This window comes from Chlorocebus sabaeus, chromosome 6 (genome assembly GCF_047675955.1).
Source record: "Chlorocebus sabaeus isolate Y175 chromosome 6, mChlSab1.0.hap1, whole genome shotgun sequence".
Lineage (NCBI taxonomy): Eukaryota > Metazoa > Chordata > Mammalia > Primates > Cercopithecidae > Chlorocebus > Chlorocebus sabaeus.
Genome location: NC_132909.1, coordinates 62,141,714 through 62,166,659, shown reverse-complemented (window position 1 = coordinate 62,166,659; position 24,946 = coordinate 62,141,714). Strand labels below are relative to the sequence as shown.

Genomic DNA, 24,946 nt, shown 5'->3' with positions numbered 1-24,946 from the left:
ACAGAAACTAGATGTGAATTTAAGGCTCTTCTGTGCCATGTGATGAAAACCAAACTCAAACTGGCTTAATTAATGAAGAAGGAATTTATTTTTATGTATTTATTTATTTGAGACGGAGTTTCGCTCTTGTTGCCCAGGCTGGAGTGCAGCGGCTTGATCTCGGCTCAGCACAACCTCCGCCTCCTGGGTTCATGCGATTCTCCTGCCTCAGCCTCCCGAGTAGCTGGGATTACAGGCGCCCGCCACCACGCCCGGTTAATTTTTGTGTATTTAGTAGAGGCGGGGTTTCTCCATGTTGGTCAGGCTGGTTTCAAACTCCCGACCTCAGGTGATCCTCCCTCCTCGGCCTCCCAAAGCGCTGGGATTACAGGCGTGAGCCACCACGCCTGGCACAAAGAAGGAATTTAACCTGGTTGTGGTGGTGTGCACGTGTGGTCCCAGCTACCTGGGAGGCTGAGGTGGGAGGACTGTTTAAGCCCAGGAGTTCAAGGCCAGCCTGAGCAACAGGAAGGGAGGGAGGGAGGGAGGGAGGAAAGGAAAAGAAATTCAGAAAGGCCAGGCGTGGTGGCTCACGCCTGTAATTCCAGTACTTTAAGAGGCCAAGGCAGGAGGATCGCTTGAGGCTGAGAGATGGAGACCAGCCTGGCCAACATGGCAAAACCCCATCTCTACTAAACACTCAAAAAGTAGCTGGGTGTGATGATGCATGCCTGTGATCCTAGCTACTTAGGAGACTGAGGTGGGAGGATTGCTTAAGCCTGGGAGGCAGAGGTTGCAATGAGGTGAGATTGCGCCACTGCACTCCAGCCTGGGTGACACGGAGAGACTCCATCTCAAAACAAACAGGGTGAGAATGTGTGGGCTTGCATCATTGCAACATCCAGGGGAGGTCAGGTAACAGCTGGATCCAAGAACACTGCTAGGATTATTAACGTTCCCCCTCTCATCAGCCGGCTCAGCTTTCCCGTGAAGCCGCCTTTGTTCGCAGGCCCCGTGGTGACATGATCCTGTCACTCCAGGCCCGGGTCCTTCCAGCTCAGCCACCCCAGCTCTGTGATCCCAGAGAAACGCCCCAGGGCTGAACCTCATTGGATGTCAGGAGTCACATGCTTGCTCCTGAACCAATCATTGCAGCCCAGGGTGGGGACCCCGGGAACTGATGGGATGACCCCTCCCTGCAGCCAGGGCTTGAGGCAGTCCAATTTGAACTCATTCCCACAGAGTAGGGAGCCCCCAAGCAGGCAGGTGGAATCCCGTGGTGTTCCCGGCTTCAGGGTGGTATGAGCCTGAGCCTCCCTGGGGGTCGGGGCCCTGTGGGACCTAGCTGGAGGGGCTTGAAAATCTCCCCCACCCAGGCTGGGAGCGGCGGCTCACGCCTGTAATCCCAGCACTTTGGGAGGCCGAGGTGGGTGGATCACCTGAGGTCAGGAGTTCGAAGCCAGCCTGACCAACATGGAGAAACCCCGTCTCTACTAAAAATAGAAAAAATTAGCCGGGCGCAGTGGCGGGCGCCTGTAGTCCCAGCTCCTCGGGAGGCTGAGGCAGGAGAATGGCGTGAACCCGGGAGGCGGAGCTTGCAGTGAGCCAAGATGGTGCCACTGCACTCCAGCCTGAGCAACAGAGCAAGACTCCTTCTCAAAAAAAAAAAAAGAAAGAAAGAAAGAAAAGAAAAAAAAGAAAACCTCCCGCACCCACAGTGATTCCTGGGATGTGGGGTGTATGGAAGAAGAGAGATCTTGACGGTGTTGGGGCACCTGTGGGAGGGAGTGGCCCTGGTCCCCGCCTGTGTGTTGATGCAGCTGTGTGTACCCAGGACATAGCAATAATGCCACCGGCACAGTCCGAGGGCAGGGCCACCGCAGTCACGGGCACCACTCAGGGGAGGCTGGGTTGCCCCGTCCTCAGCACGGCCAGTTCTCCCGACCAAGCTTCAGGGCAAGGAGCATGCGGGTGTCTGGGCAGCCACTCCGCCAGGTCAGAAGTCAGGTGGGGTCAAGACTCTGGGGGGCCGGGCACAGTGGCTCATGCCTGTAATCCCAGCACTTTGGGAGGCCGAGGCAGACGGATCACTTTGTTACTCCAAACTGCACCCTCTCCTTCCTTCCAAAACCTAACACACTTGAGGTCAGGAGTTCGAGACCAGCCTGGCCAACATGGTGAAACCCCGTCTCTACTAAAAAGACACAATTAGCCGGGTGTGGTGGTGCACACCTGGAATCTCAGCTACTCGGGAGGCTGAGGCAGGAGGCTCCCTTGAACCCTGGAGGCGGAGGCTGCAGTGAGATTCTGCCACTGCGCTCCAGCCTGGGCGACAGGGCGAGACTGTCTCAAAAAAAAGACTCGGGTGGGACAAAGGTCAGGCTGGGAGGAGGGCACAGCCAGGCTCGGGCTCAGCTTGGGGTGGGGGCTCCGTGGGGCTGGCGCCTCTCCCGGGTCAGGTGCTGAGCCGATGCTAGCTGGGGGAGCCTCTTTCCCAGTTTCTCTGGGGGGCAGGAGCACCCTGCCAACCTCTGTTGGCTCCAGCGCCTGCACCCGCCTCACACCACATGGTGACTTCAGCGGGGGACCAGGAAAGCCCTCACCCCCTCCCCGACCTCGCCCACTTCTCAGAGCTCCCGCTGTCGGGGGAACCGAGGCAGCGCCGCGCCTGGAAGCCGGGTCTGCAGACCCCGCCTCGCTCCGGCACCTTCCTCCCCTCCGCGAGGCCAGCGCGTCCCAGGACAGACTTGGCGCCCGTCCCCCGTACAGATGGGGAAACGGAGGCGCGGACGCGGGGTCGCACCGGGGGGACCGGCCCTGCCCCTCCGGCCCGGGTCAGGACCTCGCCCAGCGCCCCGTTCACCGCCCGCGGCCCCGCCCCGCGCCGGGACGTCACAAAACGACCCCAAAGCTGGGGGACCGGGCCAGCCACGGTCAGAGCAGCCCTCCCCGCCTCCCTGCGCACAGCGTCCGCGGTATTGGTCGAGCTGGGGGCGACGGCGGCGGCCTCGGGGATCGGAAGCGCCCAGGGCTGCGCGCCCGAACCCTCCCTCCCGGCGGCGGCGCTCGGCGCGGTAGGCGGAACCGGGACCGGGACTCCACTTCCCGGCGTGCCCCGCGGGCGGGCGCGCAGGCGCAGGTCGGGCCCGGCCGCGGCGCGCAGGCGCAGTCGGGGCCCGGCGGAGCGCGCAGGCGCAGCGGGGGGCGGGGCGCGCGGGCCGGGCCAAGGCGAGCGCTGGTGGGGCGGCGGCGCCAGAGCTGGTGGAGCGCTCGGGGTCCCCGGGCGGCGGCGGCGGCGCAGAGGAGGAGGCAGGCGGCGGCCCCGGCGGCTCTCCCCCGGACGGCGCGCGGCCCGGCCCGTCTCGCGAGCTCGCGGTGGTCGCGCGGCCCCGCGCGGCGCCGACCCCGGGCCCCTCTGCCGCCGCCATGGCCCGGCCGCTAGTGCCCAGCTCGCAGAAGGCGCTGCTGCTGGAGCTCAAGGGGCTGCAGGAAGAGCCGGTCGAGGGCTTCCGCGTGACCCTGGTGGACGAGGGCGACCTGTACAACTGGGAGGTGGCCATCTTCGGGCCCCCCAACACCTACTACGAGGGCGGCTACTTCAAGGTGAGCGCGGCGACCCCCGCCCGGGTCCCTGAGCCCACGAGCGACCTCGGGCGTCAGGAACCAGCTCCCTGCCCCGCGGTCCTAGCGCGGTTCTCGGGCGGGCCACGCAGCCTCTTAGCTTGGGCTCGCTTCCCTTCTATGGCCGGGTCCCCCCACCCAGCTGTGCCCGGCCCCCTCCTCGGACGGTCCCGGGGACCTTCAGCCTCTGCTGCGGTCCCCGAGAATCTTCAGTTCCCTTGAAGGCACCGTCCGGTCCCCGGGTAGTCTCCTGGCCCCCAGAGGGGTGGCCCGGGGCCCTCGCGGTATCATCTGCTCGTGGGGCTCTTGCCCACCTCCTCCCTGGTGGGGGCTCGACCCCGGCTGCCTCCCCCTCCGCCCCTGCGAGAAAGAGGGAGCGGAGCCCAGGCCGCCCCGGCCTTTCAGCTGCCCTCCCCGCCCTCCCCGGAGGAGACAAAGAGGCCCCCCCCAGACCCCGCAGCTGCTATTGTTGGGGAGCTGGGCCTGTGAGCGGGGGAGCGAGGCCAGCCTGGGGGTGGCTGGCGCGGCCACTCGCTCAGGCTCCAACAAAGGCCCGGATGAGCCTTGGCAGCCGGGACCTGCCTGGAAAGCGGCCACCCTTGCCGATAGCAGCCGGCCAGGCGCCCTGGGCTCCATCCCCGGGTTTATGTAACCTGCGCCCTCGGGAAGGCTGAGGCAGGGGCGTCCCTCCCACCTGCTCCCTGCAGCTCTCCCCGGGCCCCCGGCTCCGGCCCGCGTCCTGGACCCCGACCTCAGAAGCTCCGGGCTGCTTCATCCCAGCTGGCCTTGGCCTTTCTCAGATTCCACTGAACAGGTGGCTTCCTGTGACCCCAACCCCGAGTTCTGGGCCATTCCTTCTGCCCTCTGGCGGTTTAATTCCAAGCAGTTTCTTGATGTTTTTGTTGCCGTTGGGAGCAGGGAGACTGTTTCTGTCCAGTGTGGAAAGGACTCAGGCCAAAGCCTGGCCAGTTTTCTTGATCTCACGATCCAGACGTGACCTTTGGCTCTTGTAGAGTTCCAGGACCTCGTCCTTGGGGCCAGAGGGACAAAGTGAGGGGCCCCGTGTGAGAGGTGGGGAACGCGCACCCTGTCCAGGAATCCCCCCTCCCGCCGTCACTGCCTGCCAAGAGCCTGGGCACAGCCGGGCCTGCTCTGCCCCGGCCAGCTGCGGGCATGGGGCCGAGGAACCGATGCCTCTCAGACGGTGCGTCTGCTCTCCGGGCTAATTAATGTCTGAACCGCGCGCGCTCAGCGGCTGTGAGGACAGCAGCCTGGTCTGCTGGGGGCGATTCCTGAGCTGAGGTTCTGGGTTACGGCAGAGGGTGGGACGGTCCTTGGGTTCTGCATCTGGAATCCTGCGTCCCCACACAGGGCACAGAGTTTGGGCCTTGAGGTTGCCAAATGGTTTTAGCAGCCCCCTCCCCCAGCCCCTTTTGTCTGCTTGGGGGAGCAGCTGGCTGTGAGCAGGGGCGGCCCCACCTCGAGGCCAGGCCTGTGAGGCGGCTGCTGTTCTGGAAGGAAGGGATGCCGGTTTCTGGCTGCTGCCCACCAGACCGGTTGCCAGGGATTGTGGGCAGAGCCTCCTGGACCAGCATTAGGGGATAATCCGGTTTTCCGGATTTCCTGGGGAGGGGGCCTCTAGACATCTGCCGCAGGGTCAGTCCTCAGAAGCCAGCGTTGAGACGCGGGGGGGGTGCTGCCACCCGCCGGGGCTCTCCCTTCCCCGTGTGCCTGGGAGGGAGTTGGGGGAGCGTGGAAATACAGGAGCTGCTGAGTGCCCAGGGCCACTGCTGCTGCCCAGCCACTGCCTGCAGTCGCTGTTCCTTCAGGAGCCAGAGCGAGCCCTGGGCAGGGGCCACCAGAGAGAGCCCTCCACAGCGGACTTGCCGTGTGCCCTTGGCGGGGGGCTTGCTTCTCGGAGCCTGCGTTTGCTCCGGGTAAAAGACGTTTTTGGAGGGGCTGAAAGGAAGAGGCTCGTTGGGACTTGGCGGGGTTCGGTAGGTGAGGCCGCCGGGAAACCCAGCACCAGGCTTGGGGGGCCTGAAGTCTTGGGGAACTGCTGGGCAGTTCTGAACCTGAAGTTCCAGCCTTGCTCTGTGGCTGCGGCCAAGTCCTTTACCTCATGGGGCCCCAGTGAGTTCCCTGTCAAACAGAGGACACCCCCCAAGACCCCTGAGAGCCCTCCCCGTCCAGGAGGGACCTCGCCAACAGCTGCTCTTTGGGGGTGCTGCCCTCAGCCTCTTGGAGTGCTGAGTGCCACCGGGACCCCTGACCCGGACACCCCCGTGCCTGGCACTGGGGCCCAGCAAGGAAACAGTGAGGCTTCCTTGTTTACCTGCTGGGGCCCAGGAGGGCCGTGGGTGGCATCACGCCCCAGGCCGCAGGCCAGACAGCTCTGTCACCCGGCACGTGGCTGCAGTCCTTCCTCTGTGGCCGTGCTTGCCAGCAGGCCTGGACCCCCAGGGCCTGGGTGGCCACAGGGGGCGATGCTGACAGGGAAGGGGTCCTGCCAGGCTTCTGTGACCCGGTGGGTCTGCCTGCCTGACCCCCAAGACCAGACACCTGCGGGCAGACGGCCATGCTGACTCATCCCCTCCCGTGGCCCGGGGCCCGGCAGGTATCAGTGTTTGCTGAGTGAGCAGTCGTCTGTGCAAACCCTTCCCACACCATGGCTGCCAAGGCCCTGGAGGGGCAGCCTGGTCTTGGGCCTCAGCTCCATCCGAGGGGAACCTGGAGCCCCTGCCAGTCCGTTCTGTCGGCTGGTGGGTGCCCCTGGCCCGGGTCCCACGTGCCTGACCTGGGCTGCCACAGGCCTAGAGCCACTCGGGCAGCCAGTGCCTACGTTCTCCAGCGGCTGTGCTGGGCCAGGCCGCGGCCACCTGGACTGCGTAGGAGCTGGGATCAGCTCAGGTGACTCAGAAAAGGCTTGAGGCAGCCTGCTGGGGACTTGACCCCAGGCCCATGAGAGTCCCTGCCTTGGCTGGGATAGCACGTCCCTCACACACACCCTCAGGCACACGCCCGAGCCTTACCCCCAGCACACCAGCACTGGGAGTGGAATGGCCTCGGGCACCCTGTGAGCCAGGGCAGGGCCTGGGGCTGGGCCGGGCTGAGCCACCCGCCTTCTGTCCCTGCAGGCGCGCCTCAAGTTCCCCATCGACTACCCGTACTCTCCACCGGCCTTTCGGTTCCTCACCAAGATGTGGCACCCTAACATCTACGAGGTGAGCGCGGCCCCCACGGGCCTCACGTACTCATTGTCCGGGACCCGTGGCTCTGGGAGCCAGTGCTGACCTCTGACCTGTCCTGACCTGCCCTCTCCTTGTGCAGACGGGGGACGTGTGCATCTCCATCCTCCATCCACCGGTGGACGACCCCCAGAGCGGGGAGCTGCCCTCGGAGAGGTGGAACCCCACCCAGAACGTCAGGTAGGCCGGCCCCACCCCCGTGTCCTCCCAGAACGTCAGATAGGCCGGCCCCACCCCCGTGTCCTCCCAGAACGTCAGATAGGCCCCACCCACTGTGTCCTCCCAGAACGTCAGGTAGGCCGGCCCCACCCGCCGTGTCCACCCAGAACTTCAGGTAGGCCCCACCCACTGTGTCCTCCCAGAACATCAGGTAGGCCGGCCCCACCCACCGTGTCCTCCCAGAACGTCAGGTAGGCCGGCCCCACTCCCGTGTCCTCCCAGAACGTCAGATAGGCCGCCCCCACCCCCCATGTCCACCCAGAACATGAGGTGGGCTGGGCTCCCCCGCGGGCCGTGGCGCCGAGGCCTGGTTTGGGAGCTGCCAGCTGGCGATCCTGGGCCTCCCTGTACTGAATGGTGGGTGCTTTCATGGACCTGCCACACTGTGGTGTCTGTGCAGACTCCCACCAAGACTCCAGGCCAGCCCCACTCTCTGGAACCACTTAGATGTGTCCCACCCGCCTCAGTGCTGGGGTCTTCTCCTTCTCCAGCTGTCTCTGGGTTGGTCACCACATTCAACCTGTGCCACCCGGGCGTCGTCCCAGGTACAGGCACTGGCCCGTGTGTTCTGGAGGGCAGCCCAGGCAGGACATGTGGGCGTGAGAGCAGCCCCGGGTCTGACAGAGGGGTCTGCACCTTTTGCCCTCCCTGGTCTTGGCGTGGGAGGGAGGAGGCTGATGCAGGTCCAGCCCCTGCTGTTCTGGGGGCCTGAGACACAAGCAGAGGCCGTGAGGCCAGATGAAAATCGCCTGCTGGGTGGGTCCAGGTTTCCCCGTGACCCTCAGGGCCGGAGAAGAGCCGGAAGGCTGGGGTGCCCCGGGCCAGTCCGCTCCAACCCACTCTCCCCGCAGGACCATCCTCTTGAGTGTGATCTCCCTCCTCAACGAGCCCAACACCTTCTCCCCCGCCAACGTGGACGCCTCCGTAATGTACAGGAAGTGGAAAGAGAGCAAGGGGAAGGACCGGGAGTACACGGACATCATCCGGTGAGCGCGGGTGGGGTGCACGGAGGGGGGAGACTCAGATCCAGCCTGCACCCCGGCCCTGATCCCACGGCCACCCAGCCCCACCGTCCGGTGAGGGTGGTGGAGCTTCCTGGTGCCCGTTTATAGGGTGCCAGTCATAGATGGAGGCCGGGCCTAGTGGCGGAGGGTCCAGCCAGGTTCAAGCCCAGCCTCTTGCCGCTTTCCCCCTTTTTTTTTTTTTTTTTTTTTTTTGAGACAGAGTTTTACTCAGTTGCCCAGGCTGGAGTGCAGTGGCGCAATCTCGGCTCACTGCAGCCTCCACTTCCCGGGTTCAAGCAATTCTCCTGCTTCGTGTTCCGGAGTAGCTGGGATTACAGGTGCACACCACCATGCCCGGCTGATTTTTGTAACTTTTAGTAGAGGTGGGATTTCACCATCTTAGCCAGGCTGGTCTCAAACTCCTGACCTCAGGTGATGTCCCTGCCTTAGCCTCCCAAGATGCTGGGATGACAGGCGTGAGCCCCTGCTCCTGGCCTAGTGGTTAATGTTTTCATAGATTCTTCCAGGCTCTTCGGTTTAACATATGTCCATGTTTTAATGAGGAAATGGGGTTGTGCTGTGTGTACCCAGTGCCTGTCAGTCAGGGGTCTTGGCCTTACTTGTGTCGGGCATGCGTCCCTGCAGGCTCTTGGCCTGGCGAGCTCTGGGGACGGCTGTGCAGCTGCCTTCTGGCACCTTCTGTACCTGCCGTCCACTTTTCCTGCATGGTTGTGTGTGGTGTGATCCACGGCTCTCCCTCTCCTCCCGTCGCCGTCGTGCCCCAGAACTGACCCCCACAACCTCTTCTCTGGGGTGCCTGTGCTCATGTGAACATGAAACATGAGCGTGTCTGCATACACAGGCGAGGCTTTCTTGACGGGTTGACACTTAACGGTTCCTGCTCCTCCTGTTACGTAGAGGCCCCTCCTGTCTGCTTGTATTTCTCAGAGTGAAATTGCACAGATTTCCCCACAGAGGCCTCACCTATTTTTGTTTTTATTTTGTATAAGCAGAATCTTAAAAACGACCTTTAAAAAATTGCACACATAATCCACGTGTCTTCCTCACCCCGGGACCCACGAGCGTCCCGGGCACCTTCCGTCCTGCATTTGCTGGCGGCTGGTGTCATGGGGTCGTCCTGGGGCAGCGTCCTGGTGCTGGGGGGTCTCGGCTCTGAGCAGCCATGGTGGGCGGGTCCCGTGCGGCCTCCTGGGAAGTGCCCTGCAAGCACCTGCTGGCCCCTGGAGGTCACGGGGGAGCTGGCCCTGGCCATCCCTCCGTGCAGATGTCCTCAGCGGCCCTGGCCTGTCGTCTCACCTGGCCCATGTGGCTGGCTCCTTGGCCCAGTTCTTCCCGGCCACCTCCCTGAGGCGCCTCCCCGAGATCCCAGCGCAGAAATAAAAGCCACACTATTTTTATCCCTCAAAACTCCCTGCGGGCCAACTCACGTGCCCGTGTGGACCGCCATGCTCGCTGCTTTGTGCCTGTTTTAAATCTGTGTGTGTGTGGGCCTTGTGGCAGCCCGAGTCCCACTGAGCTGTACCAGGCAGGCTGCTGTGGAGCCCGGCCGGGTCAGGGAGGGTCCTTGGTGAATACCACCGCCAGACGCTCCCCTCTCATGGTTCATGCTGGCGGTGTACCGGCTGCACCTCCACGGCACAGGTCAGGTCACACCCTGGCCCTCCTGTGCATCTCCCCACGGCTGCCACCCGTGCAGTGCCGTCCTCAGGGCACCCGTCACCCGCCCAGCCCGTCAGAGAGCCCGGGAAGCAAAGCATGGACTCTGCCAGGTCCCACCACCCAGGGACGTCCCAGAGGCCAGACGTCTGCCCTCCATGCCTTGTGCATCCCCAGAGGAAGCACTGGGCTTGTGGGCCGGGCTTGGGGTGTCTGTCCGCCCCGGACCTGCACGCCCCGTAGCAGCCAGGCCCAGAGCCGTGCCTGATCGGTGATGGGGGCTCGACGGCCGGGTGGGAGTCCTGAGGCTGCGGCCTTGTTCCTGTTTTCTGTCAGATGGGGTCAGCATGCAGCCCGGCCCTGCCGTGCCAGCCCTGGACGCCCCAGAAGCCCCTTTGCTGCCAGTCCTGGGGGGACGTTCTTGACGGGTGTCTTGGAGGCGGAGCTGGGGGCAGGCCCTCGTAGGGCCTGGTGTACTCGGTGCCCTCCAGAAAGTCTGAGCTAACGGAGCCTCCCTTCCTGCCAGGGGCCGGGATGGCCAGGCCCCCCTTGGTTTAGAATCCTGGCAAGGCCACGGGGAGGCTCGGGCTGTTTCTGCGTTTCCCGTCTCACCTGTGCTGGTTCCTGGCTCCAGGGATGGTCCTGCCTCCTGTCCGTGACCCTCCCAGCTGCTTCCTTTGCTCCTGCACTCCGGAAAGCCTTTTGCCCCCAAGTGGGGCTGCCTGGGCACTCCCTGTTGCCCGGCATCGTTATTTTCTCCTAGCTCTGATGGGTCCTGTGGGGCGTGCTTCGGGGTGGGGCGGGTGGGTGTGACTGTGCTGTGCCGTCCGGCCTCCCCCCTGCACCTGCTGCCCTTCCCTAGCCCCTCCGGTGTCGTTTCTCCCCTCTGGGCCTCCTCACGCACAGGGCTGTTTCCTAAGGGGTCACTGCAGCCCCTTTTTTTTTTTTTTTTTTTTTTTTTTTTTTTTTTTTGAGACGGAGTCTTGCTCTGTGGCCCAGGCTGGAGTGCAGTGGCTGGATCTCAGCTCACTGCAGGCTCCGCCTCCCGGGTTCCCGCCATTCTCCTGCCTCAGCCTCCCGAGTAGCTGGGACTACAGGCGCCCGCCACCTTGCCCGGCTAGTTTTTTGTATTTTTTAGTAGAGACGGGGTTTCACCGTGTTAGCCAGGATGGTCTCGATCTGACCTCGTGATCCGCCCGTCTCGGCCTCCCAAAGTGCTGGGATTACAGGCTTGAGCCACCGCACCCAGCCAACCGCAGCCGTTTTAAGGGAAACCTGAGAGCTGGGATGAATGTCGGACCCAGGGAAGGGGAGGGGAGGGGGCAGGGCAGGGGCCGGGTCCAGGCACGGAGGTGGCGCCCTCACCCGCCGTGTTCCCCCAGGAAGCAGGTCTTGGGGACCAAGGTGGATGCGGAGCGTGATGGCGTGAAGGTGCCCACCACGCTGGCCGAGTACTGCGTGAAGACCAAGGCACCCGCGCCCGACGAGGGCTCGGACCTCTTCTACGATGACTACTACGAGGACGGCGAGGGGGGCGAGGAGGCCGACAGCTGCTTCGGGGACGACGAGGACGACTCGGGCACGGAGGAGTCCTGACCCCGCAGAATAAACGCGCAGAGTTTACCTCACTAGGGCCGGACCCGTGGCTCCTTCGACGACAGACTACCTCACGGAGGTTTTGTGCTGGTCCCCGTCTCCTCTGGTTGTTTCGTTCTGGGCTCTTTTTCTCCTTCCCCGTATTTGTTCTGGGTTTTCATGTGCTTCAGAGAAGAGGGGCTGCCCCACCGCCGCTCGCGTCACTCGGGGCTCAGTGGACGGCCGGGGTGGGAGAGCCCCGCGCACCTCTCCTCGGGAGGGGAGCTGAGCCCCGACGTCTGCTGGGCCCCCACCTTCCGGACTGGCCGTACCCCGGAGGAGCCACGGGGGCCGCTGGGAACGTGGGCGGGGGCCGTTCCTGCCACTGCCAGCCTGGGAGACCCAGGTGTGGGTCCGAGGGGCCCGGGCCCACCTGTTAGCTCCAGGGCCTGGAGCCACGTCCCAGCACCAGTGGACGGATTCACCGTGGCCGACTCTTCTCTCTGCTTTGGTTTGTTTGAAATCTAAATAAAACGACTTTATGAGAGGCCAGAGAAGCTCTGCTTGGGAGGGACAGGCAGCCTCCAGGTCCGTCAGTGACTGCACACGGCCAGCCGCACTGGGACCCTGGCTTCGCCAGGCGTGGATCTGGGAGGCCTGTCCTGGGAGGCACGGGGAGCAGCCGGGTCCCGCGGTCTGTACGCTCCCGTGACTTGGGTTAAACAGGCCTGGGCAGCATCCCCCAGCCTGCGGGACGGGAGTAGCCAGAAAGGCCCCCCGAGTTCCTCCCTGCGACCAGGCGCATCTAGGGGGACGGGAGCTGCCTCTGCAGAGCAGACCTGCAGGGCCTGAGCAGGCGTCCAGCGAAGCTTCGCCCCAGGGCCACAGACGCCCCCGATTGGCACTCTGGCGGCTCCGGCTCCATCCAGGCAGACCCTCGCGGGGGGAGCCGTGGCCCTGGGCACACAGGGCAGACCTCACGTCCTGGTGTTAAGAAGTCCCAGCATCGTTTTATTTCGTGTCGTGGAGGAAAGCGTGGCACTTCCCCGCCCACCCAGGGTGCGCCGCCTTCCAGGAACCTGCCTGTGTTCAGCTCCTGGCCTTGCTTCTGGGCACCCAGAAAGCTGTGCAGGGGCCGATTCAGGGCTGAGGAGCTGTGAGGATGAGGTTTCCCACCAAGTTCGGACAGAACATGGGGCTGCGTTGGTCAGAGCCTGGGTTGGCCCTGCCAGGTGGGTGTGGGGTGCAGAAGGGCACCAGGGCTGACCCGTGAGACCCCATGGGGCCTGTGGGGTGCATTGCCCGCCGCCGCTAAGGCAGGCCCTGGCCGTACCTTGGCAGATGGAACACCTTTCCCGCGTGCTTCTTCAGCCCAAGGGTCTACGTGGGGCGTTTGATCCTCAATAGACCTCACCCAGCCGTCTTCGTTTCTGGCTTTTCTGACACCCAGAGGGCTGGCGGCCACCCAGGCCAGGGCCCGGCCCATCTGAGGCAGGTTTGAGGGGACTCTGGCTCGATGGTACCGGCGCCTGCAGCCTCCACTGCTCCCCTTGTGAGCCTGTCTGTTTACCTCATCCACTGGGCACTGCTGTGTGGCTTGGCAGTGAGCTCAGCCAGGTCCTGGACCCCCTCCACGGGAGCCCAGGAGTGTCCCCTCCAAGCACTCAGCAGGTGCCAACACATTCGGCCGCCACGGTGGCAGAGCAAGATTCAGGGCCGATGGCAGCCACGGATGTAATCTGTGGCCGGGGCGGGGGTCCCGCGGATGTAACCTGTGGCCGGGCCGTGGGTCCCAGGGAGTGTGCCGTCCTCTCCTCTCCTCCCCACCCGGCTCCAGGCTGAGCTGCGCTGCTGCCCCTTGTACCACATGAAGGGCCCTGGGGCGGCGTCACCTGAGTGCACCACTGGCCCCCTGGCGTTCTCAGGCCAGCCTGAAGGACGAAAGGCCCTGGGGTCTCAGCAAACCACAGCCCTCAGGACCAAACCTGGTGTCCACCCCTATTGTGAATAAAGTTTTATTGGCACAGCCACACCCAAGTCTCAGGATCATCCATAGCTGCTTTGTTTTGTTTTGTTTTTGAGACGGAGTCTGGCTCTGTCACCCAGGCTGGAGTGCAGTGGCGCGATCTCAGCTCACTGCTACCTCCGCCTCCTGGGTTCACACCATTCTCCTGCCTCAGCCTCTCGAGTAGCTGGGACTAGAGGCGCCCACCACCACGCCCGGCTGATTTTTGTATTTTTAGTAGAGACGGGGTTTCATCGTGTTAGCCAGGCTGGTCTCGAACTCCTGGCCTCAGGTGATCCACCTGCCTTGGCCTCCCAGAGTGCTGGGATTACAGGAGTGAGCCACCGCACCTGGCACCACACACACACACACATATACATATATATATGTGTGTGTGAGAAACCCCACCTGGTTTCATAATGTTTTTTTTTTTGAGAAGAGGTCTTGCTCTGTTGCCCAAGCTGGAGTGCAGTGGTGTGATCATAGCTCCACTGATCCTCCCACCTCAGCCTCCTAAAGTGCTGGGGTTACAGGCGTGAGCCACCACGCCCAGCCTAACCATTTGTACTCTTAAGTATATCCACACTATGTTTGCAGCTTATACTAAAAAATTATTTGTTGTCTATTTGAAATTCAAATTTCAGGCCGGGCGCGGTGGCTCAAGCCTGTAATCCCAGCACTTTGGGAGGCCGAGACGGGTGGATCACGAGGTCAGGAGATCGAGACCATCCTGGCTAACACGGTGAAACCCCGTCTCTACTAAAAAATCCAAAAAAACTAGCCGGGCGAGGTGGCGGGCGCCTGTAGTCCCAGCTACTCGGGAGGCTGAGGCAGGAGAATGGCGTGAACCCGGGAGGCGGAGCTTGCAGTGAGCTGAGATCCGGCCACTGCACTCCAGCCTGGGCGACAGAGCGAGACTCCGTCTAAAAAAAAAAAAAAAAGAAATTCAAATTTCACTGGGCATCCCTATTTTTAGTTGCTAAGTCTGGCCATGCTGACGCTGACGGACCTGCCTCCTGGGTTGTTAGGATTGGATGAGGTAGAACATGTGAGCATGCTGTGTGACCCGCGGGCTCCCTAAATTCACCCCGGACCGACCGGCCGTGACCCGCGGGCTCCCTGAACTCACCCCGGCCTCCCTGTGACCCACGGGCTCCCTAAACTCACCCCAGACCGGCCGTGACCCACGGGCTCCCTGAACTCACCCCGGCCTCCCTGTGACCCGCGGGCTCCCTGAACTCACCCCGGACCGGCCATGACCCACGGGCTCCCTGAACTCACCCCGGCCTCCCTGTGACCCACGGGCTCCCTGAACTCACCCCGGCCTGGCCGTGACCCGTGGGCTCCCTGAACTCACCCCCGCCTTGCCCTGCCAGTGGGAGCCCCCAGACCGTGGGGCACAGTAGGTGAGTGCAGCCTTTGCTGATCGATTTCTTCCAGCCACCTCATGTTTATTTTTATTTAATTTTTAAAATGTATTTCTTTATTTATTGGAGAAGGAGTCGCACTCTGTCGCCCAGGCTGGAGTGCAGTGGCGCGATCTCGGCTCACTGCAGCCTTCACTTCCCGGATTCAAGTGATTCTCCTGCCTCAGCCTCCCGACTAGCTGGGATTACGGGCGCCGCCACCACACCCAGCTAATTTTTGTATTTTTAGTAGAGACGGGGTTTCTCCATGTTGGCCAGGCTGGTCTTGAACTCCCGACCTCAGGTGATCCACCCGCCTTGGCCTCCCAAAGTGCTGGGATTACAGGCATCAGCCACCGCACCTGGCCTAAATTTATTTAATTCTGAGACAGGGTCTTGCTCTGTCACCCAGGCTGGAGAGCAGTGGCACAATTATGGCTCACTGCAGCCTCGACCTCCTGGGCTCAAGCGATCCTCCTGCCCCAGTCCCCCAAAGTGCTGGGATTACAGGTGTGAGCCACTGCCTCTGGCCAGTATCTTTATTCATGAAAACCAAAAACTAGAACAGCCCAAATATCCGTCCGCAGGTGAATGGATAAACACAGCGTGTTGGCCGGGCGCGGTGGCTCAAGCCTGTAATCCCAGCACTTTGAGAGGCCGAGACGGGCGGATCACGAGGTCAGGAGATTGAGACCATCCTGGCTAACACGGTGAAACCCCGTCTCTACTAAAAAATACAAAAAACTAGCCAGGCGAGGTGGCGGGCACCTGTAGTCCCAGCTACTCGGGAGGCTAAGGCAGGAGAATGGCGTAAACCCGGGAGGCGGAGCTTGCTGTGAGCCGAGATCCGGCCACTGCACTCCAGCCTGGGCGACAGAGTGAGACTCCGTCTCAAAAAAAATGATTAAAAAAAAAAAAAAAAAAAAACACAGCGTGGTCCGTCCACACAACGGGATACGAGGCAGCCACGGAAAGCAGCAAGGCTCTGACACAGGCCGCAGCCTGGATGCACCTTGAGGACGTCACGCTCAGGGAGAGATGCCAACGCAACAAATCCTGTGTGATTCCACTCCTGGGAGGTCCCTAGAGTCCGATTCAGAGAGAGAACGTTGTGGCCGGGTACAGTGGCTCACGCCTGTAATCCCAGCACTTCAGGAGGCCGAGGCGGGTAGATCACCTGAGGTCAGGCAGCCTGGTCAACGTGGTGAAACCCCATCTCTACTAAAAATACAAAAAATTAGCTGGGCGTGGTGGCGGACGCCTGTAATCCCAGCCACACGGGAGGCTGAGGCAGGAGAATGGCGTGAACCCGGGAGGCGGAGCTTGCAGTGAGCCGAGATCCGGCCACTGCACTCCAGCCTGGGCGACAGAGCGAGACTCCGTCTCCAAAAAAAAAAAAAAAAAATTTTGTTGACGGCCAGGCGTGGTGGATCACATCTGTAATCCCAGCACTTTGGGAGGCTGAGGCAGGCGGATCACCTGAGGTCGGGAGTTCGAGACCAGCCTGACCAACATGGAGAAACCCCATCTCTACTAAAAATACAAAATTAGCCAGGCATAGTGGCACATGCCTGTAATCCCAGCTACTCAGGAGGCTGAGGCAGGAGAATCACTTGAACCCAGCAGGTGGAGGATGTGGTGAGCCAAGATCGTGCCACTGCACTCCAGCCTGGACGACAGATCGAGACTCCACTCAAAAAAAGAAATTTGTCAATGGCCGGGCATAGTGGCTCACGCTGTAACTCCAACATTTTGGGAGGCCAAGGCAGTGGGATTGCTCGAGCTCAGGAGTTCAAGACCAGGCTGGGCAACGTGGCGAAACCCTGTCTCTATAAATAATTTTAAAATTAGCCACACGTGGTGGTAGCGCCTGTCATCCCAGATACCTGGGAGGCTGCAGCAGGAGGATCACCTGAGCCCGGGAGTTCAAGGCTGCCGTGAGTCACGATTACACCACCGCACTCCAACCTGGGCAACAGAGGGAGATCCTGTCTCTAAAAATAAAAAATAAAGAAAAAGGTGTTACTTGGCCAGGTGCAATGGTTCATGCCTGTAATCCCAGCACTTTGGGAGTCCCAGGCGGGCAGATCACAAGGTCAGGAGATCGAGACCAGCCTGGCTAACACGGTGAAACCCCGTCTCTACTAAAAATACAAAAAATTAGCCGGGCGAGGTGACAGGCGCCTGTAGTCCCAGCTACTCGGGAGGCTGAGGCAGGAGAATGGCGGGAACCCGGGAGGTGGAGCTTGCAGTGAGCCGAGATGGCGCCACTGCACTCCAGCCTGGGCGACAGAGCGAGACTCTGTCTCAAAAAAAAAAAAAAAAAAGGTGTTACTTTTTCAGGTGTGATGATGGCAGTGTGGCTTCATCTCAAGTCCTCTTTGAGAAACACTTTCTAAAATGCTCGTGGGTGGAGGGTTTCGGGTGTGCAGCGGTGGGCGGGGCTGTGACTCGTCTCCCCCACAGGAAGCCCGTGTGCGGAGCTCGGGGCCGGGCTGGCACCTACACTGGGTCTCCACAGCTACATGGAGTCTTCACTGCTGGTGCTGGCCCTGGGGGCCCTGTTGGTAGGTGAGTGGGAGCCAGAGTGCAGGGGGGACACTGAGGCCCGGTGCTCTCAGGGGGGTCCCTGGATGGGAGGGGTGGTCCTGGGCGCTGGCATCCTGGGCGTAAGAGCGGAGATTCATCCTTGTTTGGAGGGGGACTGAGACCTGGGGCATCCCGAGCTCCTCACCCTTCACCTCGGGCGGACGTCCCGGAACTGGGGAGGGGTGCAGTGTCCACCGGCTCACCTCGTCCATCCTCCCGGCAGCACCCAGAAGGCAGGGGCCACGCTCACACCCAAGGTGCAGAGCAGGAACCTGAGACTTGGCGAAGGAGATACTGACCTAGGAGTACCCAGCTGGGAGGGCAGGGCCGGCACTCGATCCCTGCCGGCTGCCTCCGACCACCAAGGGCTTGCCTGGGACTAAGTGCCCAGCAGTGAGGGAGGAGGGAGGTGGGTGGCGGCTCCCCCGCATTCTGGCTGGACTGAGTGACGGTGGCTCTTTGATGAGCTGAGGACTCAAGAAGGTGGGCAGAGGTGGGAATCCAGCCCTCAGCCATCATCATCCTTCCATTCTTCTTTCCTTCCTCCCACGGGTCTATCCTCTCTCCCTCCTTTCATCCCCCTTCCTTCCCTCCACCCGTCCACGCATCCATCATCCCTCCTTCCTCCCATTCTTCCACCCACCCATCCATCCATCATCCATCCCTCCTTTCAACCTTTCCTCCTTCCTTCCATCCATCCCTCACCCCCTCCCTCCACCCATCATCTTCCCTCCCTCCTTCCCTCCATGTATCCATCCATCCATCCGTCATGCTTCTCTCCTTCCTTTCCTCCCTCTTTCTCTCCTTCCTCCCATCCATCCATCAACCTTTCCTCCTTCCATCCCTCCTTCCTCCCTCCGTGTCCCTCCTTCCTTTCTCCCTTCTTTCCGTGTGTCCATCTGTATTTGCAGGGCTCACGCTGTTCTAGGCCTGCCCTCCTGTCTGGCCGGGAGAGACAGGCCAGGCACGAGGTTGCGTGCCACAGTCTCTGGGAGGGGCTGGTGCTGGGAGGCCAACAGAGCAGAGGAAGCACGGAGGGCGAGAGGGTAGGTGGAGGGCTGCTGCAGGAGGCAAGAGCAGAAACCAAGGGAGGAAGCCGGTGGGGGAAAAGCATGCAGCCAGCTGGGTGGGACGGGCAAAGGCCCCAGGGTGCGGGCAGCTTGCAGGCACAGCAGGGGCCTGTGTGACTGGAGAGGGGAGGAGGGAGAAGGTGGTTGTCATGTGGAATTTTTTTTTTTTTAAGACGGAGTTTTGCTCTTTGTCACCCAGGCTGGAGTGCAGTGGTGCCATCTTGGCTCACTGCAACCTCCGCCTCCTGGTCTCAAGCGATTCTCCTGCCTCAGCCTCCCGAGGAGCTGGGATTACAGGTGCCCGCCACCATGCCCAGCTAATTTCTGTATTTTTAGTACAGGCAGGGTTTCTCCACGTTGGCCAGGCTGGTCTCCAACTCCTGACCTCAGGCTATCTGCCCACCTCGACCTCCCAAAGTGCTGGGATTATAGGCGTGAGCCACCGCACCCGGGCCCCAAGCGGGGACTAGATTTTCAAAGCATGATGGGGATTCAGAGAAAGATTTTGGGCTGATTTACATCACATTGTGAAGTGGATCCTTTTAAATTCATGATTGGTTTAAAATGATTTTTGTACAGTTTTATTAGGAAATCATTTATGCACTATACAATTTACTTATTTAAAGAGTACACTTCTTGCTGGGCGCGGTGGCTCACGCCTGTAATCCCAGCACTTTGGGAGGCCGAGGCCAGCCTGGTCAACGTGGTGAAACCCTGTTGCTACTAAAAATACAAAAAAATTAGCCGGACGTGGTGGTGGGCTCCTGTAATCCCAGCTACTCGGGAGGCTGAGGCAGGAGAATCGCTTGAGCCTGGGAGGCGGAGCTTGCAGTGAGCCGAGATTGCACCACTGCACTCCAGCCTGGGCGACAGAGCAACACTCCGTCTCAAAAAAACAAAAAAAAAGGCCCGGCGCGTTGGTTGACACCTGTAATCCCAGCACTCTGGGAGACCGAGGCAAGTGGATCCCCTGAGGTTAGGAGTTTGAGGCCAGCCTGGTCAACGTGGTGAAACCCCGTTGCTACTAAAAATACAAAAAATTAGCCGGACGTGGTGGTGGGCTCCTGTAATCCCAGCTACTCGGGAGGCTGAGGCAGGAGAATCGCTTGAACCCAGGAGGCGGAGCTTGCAGTGAGCTGAGATCGCGCCACTGCACTCCAGCCTGGGCGACAGAGCAAGACTCCGTCTCAAAAAAAAAAAAAAAAAAAAAGGCCAGGCGCGTTGGTTCACACACGTAATCCCAGCACTTTGGAAGGCCGAGGTGGGTAGATCACGAGGTCAGGAGTTCCAGACCAGCCTGACCAACATGGTGAAAGCCCGTCTCTGTTAAAAATACAAAAATTAGCTGGGCGTGGTGGTGGGCGCCTGTAGTCCCAACTACTGGGCAGGCTGAGGCAGGAGAATCACTTGAACCCGGGAGGCGGAGCTTGCAGTGAGCCAAGATGGAGCCAAGATGGGCAAAAGAGTAAGACTCCATCTCAAAAAAAAAAAAGATTTTTTAGAAACTGGGTCTTGGTCGGGCGCGGTGGCTCACGCCTGTAATCCCAGCACTTTGGGAGGCTGAGGCGGGCGGATCACGAGGTCAGGAGATCGAGACCATCCTGGCTAACACAGTGAAACCCCGTCTCTACTAAAAACACAAAAAATTAGCCGAGGTGGTGGCGGCGCCTGTAGTCCCAGCTACTCAGAGGCTGAGGCAGGAGAATGGCGTGAACCCGAGAGGCGGAGCTTGCAGTGAGCCGAGATGCCGAGATCGCGCCACCGCACTCCAGCCTGGGCGATAAAGAGAGACTCCTTCTCAAAAAAAAAAAAGAAACTGGGTCTTCCTGTGTTGCCCAGGCTGGTCTCAAACTCCTGGCCCCAAGTGATCCTCACTCCTCAGCCTCCTGAAGTGCTGGGATCACAGGCGTGAGCCGCCCGCCTCCGCCCTGATGTGCGTTTTGAAGGACTCCTCTGGCTGTGGACTTGCCTGGGCTGTGGGGCCCAGTGGGGCCTGAGAAGGTCCTGGAGAGGGCGTTTGGGAGGCGACGTGGGGGGAACATGAGGGGGGTGGCAGGGATGAAGGGCGGCCCCCACGTGGAACATTGAGGACTTCATTAGGATGGCACATCTGCTTGGGGTCCTGGGCCTCTGAGCTGGGCAAGGACAGTCGTGGCAGGTGTTGGGGCAACATGTAGCCCAACCTGGTTCTTTGTCCCCCACCCCGGCAGGCAGTTCCTTTGAGACCCAGATCATCGGGGGCCGGGAGGTCATCCCCCACTCGCGCCCGTACATGGCCTCGCTGCAGAGAGGCGGCTCCCACCTGTGCGGCGGGGTCCTGGTGCACCCAAAGTGGGTGCTGACGGCTGCCCACTGCCTGGTCCAGCGGTGAGTACCCTGCCCTGCCTGCCCCAGGGGTCCGGGGAATCCATCCCACAGCCCCCATTCTCTGCAGGGGGTGGGCTCTGGGAGATTTAGGCCACTTGTGGGAGCCCTCTCCCCTCCCGGTGACGGCCTGGGCAGATTTGAGTGACCTGCGACTGTCGGTCTCCTGGAGAAGGTTTACTCACTGCGAGAGGCACTGGCAGGGCACGCTCCTTCCCCGCTGCAGCCCGGGTCAGAGCCTGGCTGCTTTCACGGCTGAGCCACAGTTCTGGTGTGGACGGAGTGCACTGTGTCTGTCCATTCACCCGCTGATGGACCCAACTTAGTCTGGGGCGTCTGCTCCGAGGAAGGAGGGTCAGGTGGGGGTGTCTGCCACCTGTGGCCAGGAGGACGAAGCCGGCCTTTGGGAGTGGCTCAGGAATCGACCTGGTTCCTGGGGATCAGGAAGCCACTAAATGACCCATCTTGGAGTTGTCCTACCTCAGGACTGGCTAGTCCTCCAGAGCCCAGATCAAGATGGTCAAAGTAACAAAAAGGGATCTGCTGGCTTGTGTAACTGCAAAGTCTAGCAGGAGGTCTAGCTTCAGGTGTGGCTCGATCCAGGTGCTCACAGGAGGCACTCTGGAGCCTGTCTGTCTCCCAGCTGTACTGCACTGCCAGGAAGCCTGTCTCACAAGGCGACAAAGATTGACCCCCTCAGTCCCGTGGAAAGAGGGTTTGGCTCTCTCTAGTGGGGGCACACGTAGGAGAATTGGCAGGTGTCAACCCCTGTACAAATCACTGTGGTTGAACCTGGGGCCCCAAGTGAAGGGAATTCCCAGGGATGGTTTTCGTGAAGCTGTAGGCTTGGGGTTGGATTTCTGGACACACAGCCCTTGCCTGGGGCCAGGCCCAGGCAGAAGTCTGGGGTAGGGGTGAGAGCAGGGAGGGCTTCCTGGAGGAGGTGGGTTGAGCAGACACAGGGAAGAACTGGCCAAGCCAAGGCCTATGAGGGGCAGTGGCTGTGAGTGATGGCCGTGGGCAACCGGCACAGTGGGGGCCAGGATTGTATGTGGCGCGTTGTCCACGCTGGGCCAGGCCGCAGCACCCTCATCCCGTCTGTCCTCAGGACGGCCCAGCTGAGGTTGGTGCTGGGGCTTCATGCCCTGGGCCACCTCGGTCTCACCTTCCACATCAAGGCAGCCGTCCAGCACCCTCGCTACAAGCCGGCCCCTGCCCTGGAGAACGACCTGGCGCTGCTTCAGGTGTGCAGGGATGGGACCGGGAGAACTGGGCACCGTACCGTCCCCCACGGGTGCCCCCTTGCCTCCTGCTGCTGTCCCCTGCCCCCACCCGGCCACCTCCCCATTTGCTGTCCCCTCCCCGTGCTGCTGCCCACTTCCCTCGCTGCCACCCCTCCCCCCACCGCTGCTCCCTTCGCCCACCGCACCCCCCACTGCCCCCCCTCGCGCCGCCCCTCCCCCCGCTGTTGCTCCTCCCCCACCGTCGCACCTCCCCCGGCCTCCCCACCTGCCGCCCCCTCCCCCTGCCGTCCCCCACTGTCGCTCCTCCCCCACCGCCCCCCCCTGCTGTCGCTCCTCCCCCACTGTCGCTCCTCCCCCCCCCGCTGTCGCTCCTCCCCTGGCCTCCCCACCTGCCACGCCCCCCACTGTCGCTCCTCCCCCACCGCCCCTCCCCCCGCTGTCGCTCCTCCCCCACCGCCCCGCCCCCCGTTGTCGCTCCTCCCCCACCGCCCCTCCCCCCGCCGCCCCTCCTGCCGCCCCTTCCCCTGCTGTCGCTCCTCCCCCACCGCCGACCCTCCCCCCGCCTCCCCACCTGTCGCCCCCTCCCCCTGCCGCCCCCCCGCTGTCGCTCCTCCCCCACCGCCCCTCCCCCCGCACCCCCTCCGGCCGCCCCTCCCCCCGCTGTCGCCCCTCCCCCGCCGCCCCCTCCGCCACTCCCTCCCCCTCAGCCGCCCCCTCCCCTCAGCCGCCCCCACCCCTCACTGCCGCCCCCTCCCCTCAGCCGCCCCCACCCCTCACCCCACATGCGCACCTCTCCCCCCGCCGTCCCTCCCTCCCCATCACCTCCCCTCGCTGCCCCTCCCTCCGCCCCCGCTGCCGCCCCCTCCCCCTGCTCACCTGCCCCTTCCTGTCGCTGTAGCTGGACGGGAAAGTGAAGCCCAGCCGGACCGTCCGGCCCCTGGCCTTGCCCGGTAAGCGCCAGGCAGTGGCTGCAGGGACTCGGTGCAGCACGGCCGGCTGGGGGCTGACCCAGCAGGGCGGGCGCCTGTCCCGGGTGCTGCGGGAGCTGGACCTCCGCGTGCTGGACACCCGCATGTGTAACAACAGCCGTTTCTGGAACGGCAGCCTCTCCCCGCACGTGGTCTGCCTGGAGGCCGACTCCAAGGACCAGGCTCCCTGCAAGGTGATGGGCGCCCGGGTGGGGCCAGGGAACGAGGCTGGCGGGAGGGCCGGGGCCAGGGCAGCCACCCGGGCAGGCCCCTGGCTCTCCCGTTCCTGGGAAGTCCTGCCGGGGGCTGGGGGGCGGGGACCACTGGCGGGGGCCCCGTTTCTCAGGTGTAGAAACTGAGGCTCAGGGAGGTTTAGCAGCGCGCCCAAGGCCACACGGCCGGGAAGCAGCAGAGCTGTGGCTTCTCCAGCAAGGATGATCTGGGGTGGGAAGAAGGAGCCCTGTTCACAGGGCCAGTGGGAGGTGGGAGGGGACGCGTGTGCGCTGGGGCAGCCCCTGTGTCTCCTTGAGCCCGGGGATAACAGGCCCAGCCCTGCTCCCCTCGTCCCCTCGGCAGGCAGAGGCTGAGCAGCAGCGTGTCATCCCCGCAGGGTGACTCGGGTGGGCCCATCGTGTGTGGCAAAGACCAGGTGTTGGCCGGAGTCCTGTCCTTCAGCTCCAGGGTCTGCACCGACGTCTTCAGGCCCCCTGTGGCCACCACCGTGGCGCCCTACGTGTCCTGGATCAGGAAGGTCACCGGCTGATCCGGCCTGATGTCCTGGGGTGACGGGGACTGCCTCGCTGTCTCCACAGGACCCCTCCCCTCCAGGGGTGCAGCGGGGTGGATGAGCACAGGTGGGAGGGACAGGGAGGGACCAATAAATCATGATAAAGAAATGCTCAGAGCCTGAGTCCCAGCTCCCCTCTGTCCATGCTGGCTGTGCGGCCTCCGACAAACCTGTTTCCCTGGGAATTTTATTATTATTGTATTGAGACGGAGTCTCGCTCTGTCGCCCAGGCTGGAGTGCAGTGGCGCGATCTCAGCTCCCTGCAATCTCCATCTCCTGGGTTCATGCCATTCTCCTGCCTCAGCCTCCCGAGTAGCTGGGACTACAGGCACCCACCACCTCGCCCGGCTGATTTTTGGTATTTTTAGTACAGACGGGGTTTCACCTTATTGACCAGGCTGGTCTCGAACTCCTGACCTCGTGATCCGCCCGCCTCGGCCTCCTGAAGTGCTGGGATGACAGGCGTGAGCCACCGCGCCCGGCCCTCCCCTGCTTTAAAAAGGGAGGTTGTGACTCCCAAGGCTTCCTCCAGGAGGGGGCGGCGTTGGCCAGGCCGGGAGCGGCAGCCAGGTCTGCAGGCCAGCAGGGTCACGCCCGCCCTCCCCGCTCCCCCCTGCCCGCTCCTGAGGCTGGGCCTTGAACAGCGTCCCGGGGTCTTCTTTTTTAGTAACAGCTTCATCAAGCTACGACTCACATAGCAAAGGGGTCCCTCTGCACGCTGCGGTTCAGGGGCCGTGAGCACCTTCACAGAGCTGGGCAGCCACCACCGTGACGTGTCATCCCAGCACCCCGAAAACAGACCTGTCTCTACTGTCATCGCAGCACCCCGAAAACAGGTCCCATCCCCATTGTCATCCCAGCACCCCAAAAGGAGGCCCCATCCCCACTGTCACCCCAGCACCCCGAAAACCGGCCTGTCTCTACTGTCATCCCAACACCCTGAAAAGAAACCCCATCCGCACTGTCACCCCAGCACCCCACAAACACGCCTGTCTCTAGTGTCATCCCAGCACCCCAAAAAGAAACCCCACCCCCACTGTCACCCCGGCACCTTGAAAACAGGCCCCATCCCCATTGTCATCCCAGCCCCCCGAAAACCAGCCTGTCTCTACTGTCATCGCAGCACCCCAAAAGAAGGCCCACCCCATTGTCATTCCAGCACCCCAAAAAGAGGCTCTGTCCCCATTTGT

The 24,946-nt window shown here is 62.2% G+C and overlaps 2 protein-coding genes across 4 annotated transcripts; both read left to right on the top strand.

Annotated features, from left to right (window-relative positions):
* Nucleotides 1-3,197: 3,197 nt before the first annotated feature.
* CDC34 (cell division cycle 34, ubiquitin conjugating enzyme) lies at nucleotides 3,198-11,870 on the top strand. The gene is made up of 5 exons (XM_007994557.3): nucleotides 3,198-3,582; nucleotides 6,738-6,824; nucleotides 6,931-7,028; nucleotides 7,919-8,053; nucleotides 11,131-11,870. The coding sequence occupies exons 1-5, from the start codon at nucleotides 3,406-3,408 to the stop codon at nucleotides 11,342-11,344; spliced, it is 711 nt and encodes a 236-aa protein (XP_007992748.1). The 5' UTR covers nucleotides 3,198-3,405; the 3' UTR covers nucleotides 11,345-11,870.
* Nucleotides 11,871-17,192: 5,322 nt separating this feature from the next.
* On the top strand, nucleotides 17,193-23,871 carry GZMM (granzyme M). Of its 3 annotated transcripts, none has more exons than XM_073017195.1 (5): nucleotides 17,193-17,305; nucleotides 20,604-20,760; nucleotides 21,866-22,001; nucleotides 22,900-23,163; nucleotides 23,580-23,871. In XM_073017195.1, the coding sequence occupies exons 1-5, from the start codon at nucleotides 17,260-17,262 to the stop codon at nucleotides 23,730-23,732; spliced, it is 756 nt and encodes a 251-aa protein (XP_072873296.1). In that variant the 5' UTR covers nucleotides 17,193-17,259; the 3' UTR covers nucleotides 23,733-23,871. The 3 variants fall into 3 exon arrangements, with proteins under 3 accessions (XP_072873296.1, XP_072873297.1, XP_072873298.1); XM_073017196.1 differs by having other exon boundaries at nucleotides 17,219-17,301; XM_073017197.1 differs by lacking the exon at nucleotides 17,193-17,305 and adding an exon at nucleotides 18,283-18,369.
* The last annotated feature ends 1,075 nt before the right edge of the window (nucleotides 23,872-24,946 follow it).